This window comes from Sesamum indicum, linkage group LG11 (genome assembly GCF_026168435.1).
Source record: "Sesamum indicum cultivar Baizhima isolate 11 linkage group LG11, ASM2616843v1, whole genome shotgun sequence".
NCBI classification, from domain to species: Eukaryota; Viridiplantae; Streptophyta; class Magnoliopsida; order Lamiales; family Pedaliaceae; genus Sesamum; species Sesamum indicum.
In genome coordinates, this window is record NC_142667.1 from 13,432,713 (window position 1) to 13,442,453 (window position 9,741).

Consider the following 9,741-nt stretch of genomic DNA (forward strand, 5'->3'; position numbering starts at 1 on the left):
CCACTTGCGTTCATTTGTTATTTGCTACTTGCTAAATTTCCCCTGTGCCAACGGCTCTAAGCCAAAGTCAGTTGGTGTAAGTTAATTATCAAGATTAATTAATTAATCGGCCGATTCATTTGTTATTTTTAACAATTTGTGTAATAAAAATGGCAAATAAATCAACACCAATTAATTATTCTAGAGGTTCATCAATAAACTTTCTTGCACGTCAGAATCGTACTATAATAATTTTACCTTATATATATAAAATCATTGACATTTGTTATATATATACACATATATATACTTAATTCTTTTTCATTAAATATATGGTCATCGTATTACCAAATTTAGGGTTTACATAATTGACAATTTTAATCTTTTTATAGCTTAACACGCGGTAATTATAATTATAATTATATAACTATGTACGTATTTTAGATAGAAATACATACATATGTATACATGTATATAAATATGAAATCAATTAAAAAATTCCATATATAAATAGTCCCTTTCGTAGTATGTAATATATTTTTGATATTTTCAATAGTCATTGTCAGTGTCGGATTTAAGGATGTTCTAAAATTCAGTAGTGCAGTTACATATCTAGATACTTTCTTCCTAGTACCTACCTAATTACGTATGTACGTATACCTTAACACCCATATTTATAAATGATATTACACAAAACAGGTAGGATTTTTTGAACGGCAAATGGGAATCTACAGAGTGATTAATTTGACCTAATCAACATTAATTATGGCCAGCTAATGATGCAATTAGCTAGCATACAACATATATGATCAACGACCTGCACTTTAGATAATTAAATAATTAAAAGGGTTTTTTTTTTTTTAATTTCAACGATGAATTTGATGCATCGCGTCTCGCCAATATCACCGAATTTGACACTGATGGATGATATATAGGCAGATTTTTACACGCAAAATTCTCTTTAATAAGTCTTTTCAACCCTATTTAAGTTTAATTTTGCTTTCACCCCTTTTTGCCAAAGCTTGCACGGTGCGATCCCTTTGAAGTTGCTTTAAACAGAAAGTCATCAATTACAAACTTTAAATGAGTATTTATAAAAGTCTTTACTTTTTGAAAAGTGATAAATTTTAAAAGAAGATGAATTTGAAGTAAAAGCCAAAATGAGTAAGATTTACAATAAGTGATGAGTAGTAGAATGAGACGGAGTGTAAGTACTGTAGGCAAGGCAGGTTGAATAAATTTAGATAATTTTTCGATCCAACTCAATATTTTTAATTTTTACAACTCTTCAAGTCCAAACCTAATTCGAGAATCATCATCAGCAATTTGTTTTGTCTTCAACAAATCTTTATTTTGAACATAATGAAACATATAATTATAAATCCAAACATCCAATTCAAAATCTCGTCGAATGCATAATATCATTAAATCCAACATCGAAAAAACAACCAAAAAGATTACCATAATCTTCCTAGAAAAGCTTTCCGAACAAAGTGCAAAGTTGGTTGATTAGACCCCACATCTTAACTATGCACACCATGTCCATAGAATTTGCTTTTATAGCTTCACCAAAAATGTACCAAATTTTCCACCAAAAAAATATACCAAATATTTGGGGACTCCATTGCAAACATTTCAAGAATGGGTACGTAGTACTCAGTAGTAGTAAATTGGGGGGCCCAAAAAGGCCTGCACTGCACCTGCACCTCTCTTCATTGTAAGCAAACTCTGGTGGTCCAACTCCTTTGCCACTTCCACAAATGATTCATTTTATGTTTTTCAGCTTTTTGATTTTTCAGATTTTAGCCTTTTGGAGCTTTATGCCCCTCTTTTAGCTGCTGATGATCATTTTCATTATGCAAAAGTAGTTCCACCACTATCTAGGTTTATAATGTGTGACACGTGTCAAGAGCCCAACATGGCCTAGTGGATTCTAGAAAAAGGAACAAAAAATTGAACAAACGAAAAAAGGGTTATATTTTCCTTATTTTTGTCTGGCTTCTTCATCTGCATCCCACATCGGATAAGGGGAGTACTTGGACAACTTTGGTTTAAACTATTTTAAGCTCTTGCTATACCAAAATTCCACTATTGGATTCGTGTGGATCATACCAAAATTGAATTAATCTTTATTTATGGTAACATCATCATGATCTCAAAAGTTGAGTCTCCGCAATACATGTGTTATTGTTGAATCCGATTTGTTCATGCTGAATAATAGTGTTGAATTTCGATATTTTCTTTAATATGAAATTATTAATTAATTTTTTTAAAAAAATTTAAATTTATCAATTCAAATATAATTTTATTGAAACGCAGCCAGATTCCGACCTCTCTAATAAGGCTTGATTTCTCAAAATTTCCTCGGGAGAAGCCTAAAGTTATTAGACAAATTACAATCTCTAATTTTGGCATTTTATGAACGTGTCAAACTCAATGTTTTTTTCCTTTTATTTAAGTTAGTAATTTGTGATGATGAGTAGTACATTATTACTTTTTTTCTCAAATATGTTAAAGTACATATTGGGTTGATGCAGTTAATTAATGGCGGTATATATGCACTAATTATAATCAATTAGCAGAAGTGGATTAGCATTAATTTGGTTTGATGTGAGATAGTGATGGGTTCAAAATCTTGCTTTTCATTATGAAAATGCAATAATTTGAAATGGAATCTTGTCTAACACTGGAACAATATCGGATTCCTTTTCAGTGGTAGGGGTAGGGATCATTAACCAGTAATTAGTGGGTTGTTCCTTTTCTTAGCCACCAATTTTAATTGTTATCTAAATATATCCCCTCGTACAACTTATAATATACACAACTACTACGTAGGTCCGGCATCAATACATACACTTCATGATATATTAAATTTTTGGATTGAAGCTTTTGAAGTTGTACTTACATTCCTTTCGAGAATTCTCGGGTTACAGTTGTCTGTAAAAATTTAGATGAAATATGTTGACCTCAGCCATAAGATACATAAACTTTTAATTTTATACCTCACACATTCCATATAAATTATCAACAATATAACTAGTTTTTTCATTTGTCAACAGCTACTTTTGGCCAATAATAATAATCCAAGAATTATGAATGAAATTACACTATTTTAACTTTATATATATTACATTTAATCCCTTAGTTACAAGTATAAAAATATTACTAGAGTATCTTTGTCAATAAATTATATTGTATGTTAAATGAGGAATGGAAATTAAAAACTAATGTAAATTTTTTGTTGACTTTAGTATTGTTTTGTACAAACTCTAATGGAAGGAATGCAATTATAAATGGAGAATCTCAAAAGGAGTGCAAGTATAATCTCAATTTTTTTTTAAAAAAGAAGTATAATTTTATATTGTTAGAGGAAGTTTAAGTATATTTAATTAATCGCAAAAATTTATGAATCATGGTATTAACTATGTATAATTTTCATTAAAGTATTTCAAACAAACGAGCTTGTTATTTTATTATATAGTATTATTTGTTTGGTCATAGATAATTATATATATATATATATATTAATTAAGTGAATTATTGATGTGATGTCACTACTCAAGAGAAAAAGAGAGATCGATTGCACATAATTGAACTTAATAATCATTCATTTATCAGTTCAGTTTTTTTATTATTATATTCATCTCTCGTATTTTACTCAATATATACATGATATATATGTAATTATATTTTTAATATATATATGTGGGGGGGAGGGGGGTTGTATATATACTGAATGGAATACGAAAAGCATATCATTTGATAATAACATATTCAGAATGGCTTACTGGTTAGGCAACTAATTAGTTAATTAAGCACATAATTAAAGCATACTATCCTATTAAGTCGGCATAATTAATATATAGTTAGGATGGATGGATGGATATATGGCTTTCAGCTGCCTAAATTTTTATCTGTAGATCAGAGAAAATAAAGTGGTTTGTGGGTGTTGATGCCAAAAAGATCAACTGTACATAAAAGAACTAAGAGTCAAACTATGAAGTGAGGTGAGGTGTGGCAAAGCAGAAGAAAGCATTATTATTATCAAAAGAAAACATTAGTTTAGTACATTATTATACTCATCTGGAATGAACCGTACCATGATAAGCATAATCCTATATTGGTACAATCTTTTAATTTGAATTCAATAATATAATGAATCGTATACTATAAAAATAAATAAATAAATATTGCTGGTTCGTTTAGTATTTTTGAGAAATTGGACTGTGTTCAATATAATTAAGAAAAGAAAAAATCCAGTAAGATAGTTATCTATCCTCAGAAGCCCAACTCACCAATTTCCGCTTAGGAATTGCTAAGAAAGCAATTTATATTTTCAGTAGATCTTTGGAGAGGAGCGAACAACAGGTATAATTAATGTACATGGCATGAGGTATACTGTGGACAACAAGAATTCAAGGTTGGAAGAAACTTCCAGTTCCCAAGCATATGAATTGGACAGACACGTCCTTCTCTTCCATCGATTAGGCTTTCCCATCAGAGAAAAACAACAAAAGGGTTGTATTCAAATGTGCATTTTTCTTAACTTTTCTGAAATAGAAAGTATATAGCAAACGCTACTGAAAATCCAAGCGTACTAGTTCATTCAAATGTAGACCAAAGAGATGCAATTTGAGTTCACCACAGCCCAATAATGTAAGTTACCACCACACCACAAGAACATGAGATTATCATAGGCATGTATGTATATACCTAAGGGCTCAAAGTTATAGATGTACAGTACTAACAGCTACAAAGATAAGATTAAATTGTACTTTGCTATAGCTATCAATTTTACGCTTATATTCAAATTTAACCGTTGGCAGTGGACTTGTAGTGGAATTCGTCAATCGTCGAATAAATTAGACCTTCTGATTCCAGAGACTCAATAGCTTCTCTGTAAAGGCACCACAAAATTAAAGAGTTAATACATTGCTCAAATGAGTGTAAATGTACGAATACGCATGTATGTAGAGAGGAGAGAGAGGAGTACGAGATCTTGCGGTCAGGAATATTTAGTTGTTGAGCAAGTTCATTACGATGTACTCCTTTTTCTCGTGCACTGCGACATACAAAGAAGTTCATTAAAGTCTAATGCGCAAAATATTCTTTTAAGTACAAGCAAAAGGGGACTTTGAATAGTCAGTGGAGACTTCCACAATTAATCACTAATAAGCAGAATTTTTAGTCATCATGCAATTGATATCTTATTTCCAGTTGTGACATATACAAAGATGCAGTCTCGATATGGAAGAAAAAACTACATTCGCCATCACATACAACAGAAACAGAGGCACACACCTTTACTGCACATAAAATCATATGCACCATTCTGCGACCTTTACATATTTGCTGCTTCTGAAACAGTGGGAAACAGTAAACACCCTAACCTACAACTTGCCTATTATGTGCTTTTATATTTGTTGACCAATGTAGTACTGAACCCACCTGATGGAAGTGCAGGAAGCAAAATGCAATACAAAGAGAGCAGAATCTGTTGAAATTACTTGACCAGGATTACAGAGCATTATCGTTTTATGTTACAACTCTTGAGTTCAACCTAAGAAGATAGCCTCACTAGATGTCATGATATTATTGTATTAAACATGCATTATCGTCCAAAAGATTCCATAGCCTTAGATTATTCCTATGCCCTAAAGTTTACAGAGGAATTAGAGTAATGAAATAGAAATACAGGCTTCCTTTCGCTATTACCAAACAATTAACCCAATGTGTGCTTGAATGCAAGTACAACATAAACTATCACAAGAATGTGTACGAGAATTTCTACAAAGACGTAGAAGAGAAAAGAAAAGGCACATGCAGATGGATTAGTGCTTGTACAACTTACATGCATGATGGCTGCTGCAAATAGTTTAAGACAATTTTATCAATGCCCTTGACTCCATCCATGTTATATTGCACCGAATGCTGAAAATTCAGAATCAGGCATCAATTAATATGATTGGGATGATAACTGCTTTGAATTTTCAGTGCATAATATCAGTTTCCACTTACATGATTTGATGGGGTAGGTTGGTAACCCTTCGAAGGGGTGTTAACAGCTGAATTTGGCATATGACCTGGAACTTGGGAAGCATCCTGCAGCTTCTACAAAGAGGAGAAAGGAGGAGATACCTCAATGTAAACCAGGATATGCTGTTTCGCCGACATCTATGCATAACATGAAAATTTTAATCAGTTTATACTGTACCCGTAGTCTGGTATTGTGGCAGTGAACGTACATACAATCAGCAAAGTGGTTTGCAATCTCATTATAATCTGTGACGGACCTGATAGCAACAGAATCTTTAGTTAAACTTCTTGTGCAGGGATGGAATTACAAAAACACAAGATAAAAACAGAATAAACTTGCACAAAAAATGAAAATAGTGATTCCATTGACACGAAAAAACAACAAAAGATAACTCTCGATGGTAAGATGTTTTCAGATTGTTCAACTGGCAATCAGTATTGGTTTTAGACTACCTATTGACAGCCAGATCAGGAGCGCGAAATTCCACACTGGCAGTCTGGCACAAAATTTGGAACGAAATTTCGAGAAATAATTTCACAATCATGAATTAGGTGATACTGTTCTAGGCTACCAACTAGTATGACAATCTTGCTATACAATCCCCCAAAGCAACATACTACGGGAATTAAACTGTACAACTCCAATGGTCAATTCAACGCCTATAGCATGAAAGCACCATAGTAATCTTCTTAAGATTGGAATTCTATAAAAAAATACTAAGATCTAAGGCCATCCCCACAGAATTCTTAAATATCAATGCATGCAAGTTTGTCTAGATTGATTAATGCAATTTCTTCACAGGAACTCATTCCAGTGGACACCTGCTCCTATCAATTAATTCCCATATCTGCAAAAATTATGAGACAAATAAATAACTTTATTGTGGTGACTTCTTGGTTTTTCAGGTAGAAGAAGAACCCATTGTGCCTGTGAAGGCTGGAGAACCAATTCTTGATTCATGAAAAGATATGAAATACTAAGGTATATGAAGTTCTAAAGACTGAAAGAAAAGACCGAGCACGGTGAAGATGAATATAAATGAAACTGGGGCCCAAGTCCATGGAAATTGTCCTCATGTGATGTGAGATAATACATAGCAGGTCCATAAGCTCCAGTTAATAATTCCCTGAGCAGACAATAATGAGACTATAGGTAAAAGCTACAAATCCTGGCAACATGAGAAGGAGACTTGAATAGCAGATAGGGGCAACTCAGTTGAAGTACGGGTAATATTGGAGCATGTGAGCTGACTAGTAGAAATGGCGTGATCGCAGTGACAATGTCGGTGTTGTCTGAGGATAGGGGAATATATCTTTTAGCTGGAGAATAGAGATGCCATGAAGAGTGTGCTGAAAATAAATCTCAAGTACTGCATTTTCTACATTAATTTCCGACATCTGATCGTGACTGATATCTTATCATGCTTCCTCTAAGAAGAAGTCAAAAGAGACATCAGAGTTACAGCCAAAAACTGTTCATGGTGACCATTACCATTTTCATTAGAAAAAAAGATATTCTTTAAGTTCTCAAGATCAACATTGTTGAACTAGTTCTCATTGATGCAAGTTAAGAAATCAAGGTATGCAATTTTTAGCAAGCATGATAGGAGAGGAAATAAAAATCTTACAAATGAACCCATACCTGACAGAGTACACCATCAATTGTTTTTTGCCTTGAAATCCCTTCAAGTGCCCATGAACCTTTACATACATACCATTTCTAATTATATAGTACATGAAAAAACAAGTTAGAAAAAGTAGGGTAGAATGTGACCCATAGCAAAAAGTCATATCTATTCAGAAAGAGCATACGTCAGTAGCTCCATTTCCTTGCTATCAACAGCTTCATTAACCCTAAAATGTACATAGAGGCACAAACAAGTCATATTGAAACCTCAAACAAAATACCAAACTTCCATCAAGCTCGAAAAATTGCAACCATTCTAATTTAGAATGGAAAATGAAGAAAAAACTAGAACATACCATCTATGGCAGTCAATGCGACCAGTTCCATCATCAAGCACGAATGAAACATCAGTGACCCTTTCAGTTTTCTCATATAACATCCCCACCAATTTCACCTAAACATAAAAAATTTCCAGAACAGCGGCGATCAATTATAGTCAAGAGTAAATAAACATCGATCATAATCTCTCTTCCAACCAAAAAAATAAAATAAAATAACTAACTAAATACCCACATTGTTCACATCAACGCCATCAATTAAAAAATTCCCTTTGTCATCACTGGCCTGAAAAGCTTCACTTATTTGCTTCACGGTTAATGGAAGCAAAGCCTGTGCCTCGCGATTCTGCATAAAATCCGAGAACGAAGTGCAAATATATTAACAAATAGATTACAAAACCCATTACTTAACAGTTTAGGGTTTTAAAGAAGCAAGGAACCAAACAAATTCGTTATATAGTTCTGAACAACGGAAAGACGAAGAAGAAATTAGGACGTCTCATATGCGCACCTTGACCGGAGAAAAGGCGGGATCGGCGGTTTGGGTAGCCTGAGAAGGCATGAAACCGCCGCCGGAAAAGGCGGCGTTGCCGTCGAACTGACTGCTCCCGTACATTTCACCGTAGACGTGTGTCTAGTCCGTGTAAAAGCAGAGCGACTACAGACTTAGATATCCAGTGGAGAACGAAGACGACTGGGCAAATGGATTATCGGGTTCCCGCCATTTTGATTCCCACCACCTCAATTTGTGCCCTGTTTCTTTTGGGATAATTACACTGTTCACCCCTAAATTTGGCATAAATGATGAATTTTGATTAATAAATAAATTTATTTGTTACATAAAAGTAAATATTAAAAATATTAATAATTTTTAAAATTACATAAAAATTTATATATAATTATATCATATTTTAAAGGAGAAGAAGTGTAATAATCCTTCCTTTTTTGGTCTTTTAATATCTAATTGAAGTCGCGTTTGATTTTACTGATTTAAACTTTGAATCATATGTAAGCTTACTCGACAATAAAATTAGAAAAATAAAAATATGCTATCCCATGTGTGAAGAAAACATTATTCTGGTCATTGATTGGGTTGCCCAATTTTGTGAAAATATAAAGAATCCAACTCTTGAGACAATAACAGTAAAAGGGGCTTCGTAAGACGAATTATCAATTGTGTTTTACGTCTCTTCATTTATTCTTTTGGGAATTACGTCTTCTGGCGTGTATTTGGTGGACCAATATTATTCATACTCTAATTTGAATCTTTTCCCAAAAGTTGATATTGTTTTTGGTCCAACACTCAACGGGCCTTGTTTGCTTCAAACATTTTGATAAAGAAAGTAAATTACTCCGATTAACAAAGAACAAGACCAAAATTTGAATATAATTAAGAATGACAATAAAGCGAGTTGAATAGAATTAGGATTTTACGCTCAACTACCCCGTTTTGTTAGGGCGTATAAGTACAAGATCGTTGGTGACAAACACCAGCATTTTGGAAGAAATGAAGGCAACTAGAGCTAAAAAATTCAGACCCATTGTCGGTCTTAATGGTCTTAATTTTGCAGCTAAATTGGGTAAGGACTTGTGCAAAGAAAATAGTCAAAGTGTGCAGTGTTTGAGACTTATGATTTAACAAGTAAGTCCAAGTAGCTCAAGAGAAATCATCTACAATCGTCAACATATAATGAGCTCCTGATAATGTGGCTTGTTTATAAGGTCCCCAGATGTCGACATGTATGATTCAAAGCAAGAAAG

At 33.2% G+C, this 9,741-nt stretch overlaps 1 protein-coding gene across 3 annotated transcripts; it reads right to left on the reverse strand.

Annotated features, from left to right (window-relative positions):
• Nucleotides 1-4,560: 4,560 nt before the first annotated feature.
• RPA32B (Replication protein A, subunit RPA32) lies at nucleotides 4,561-8,777 on the reverse strand. Of its 3 annotated transcripts, none has more exons than XM_011095947.3 (10): nucleotides 8,492-8,777; nucleotides 8,216-8,326; nucleotides 7,999-8,096; nucleotides 7,828-7,869; nucleotides 7,658-7,735; nucleotides 6,194-6,272; nucleotides 5,998-6,081; nucleotides 5,831-5,910; nucleotides 4,973-5,041; nucleotides 4,561-4,876 (listed from the first exon to the last, which is right to left on the reverse strand). In XM_011095947.3, exons 1-10 carry the CDS (start codon nucleotides 8,594-8,596, stop codon nucleotides 4,792-4,794), a joined length of 831 nt encoding a protein of 276 aa, XP_011094249.1. In that variant the 5' UTR covers nucleotides 8,597-8,777; the 3' UTR covers nucleotides 4,561-4,791. The 3 variants fall into 3 exon arrangements, with proteins under 3 accessions (XP_011094249.1, XP_011094248.1, XP_011094247.1); XM_011095946.3 differs by having other exon boundaries at nucleotides 5,998-6,087; XM_011095945.3 differs by having other exon boundaries at nucleotides 5,998-6,090; nucleotides 8,492-8,775.
• Nucleotides 8,778-9,741: the final 964 nt, after the last annotated feature.

Excerpts from the sequence above, each read along its gene's own strand:
- RPA32B (XM_011095945.3), bottom strand. The coding sequence starts at position 8,596 with ATGTACGGGAGCAGTCAGTTCGACGGCAACGCCGCCTTTTCCGGCGGC. Across the intron at positions 7,870-7,998 it reads CGCATTGACTGCCATAGATG|GGTTAATGAAGCTGTTGATA; the intron begins GTATGTTCTAGT and ends TGTACATTTTAG. Across the intron at positions 5,042-5,830 it reads TTGCAGCAGCCATCATGCAT|TGCACGAGAAAAAGGAGTAC; the intron begins GTAAGTTGTACA and ends TGTATGTCGCAG.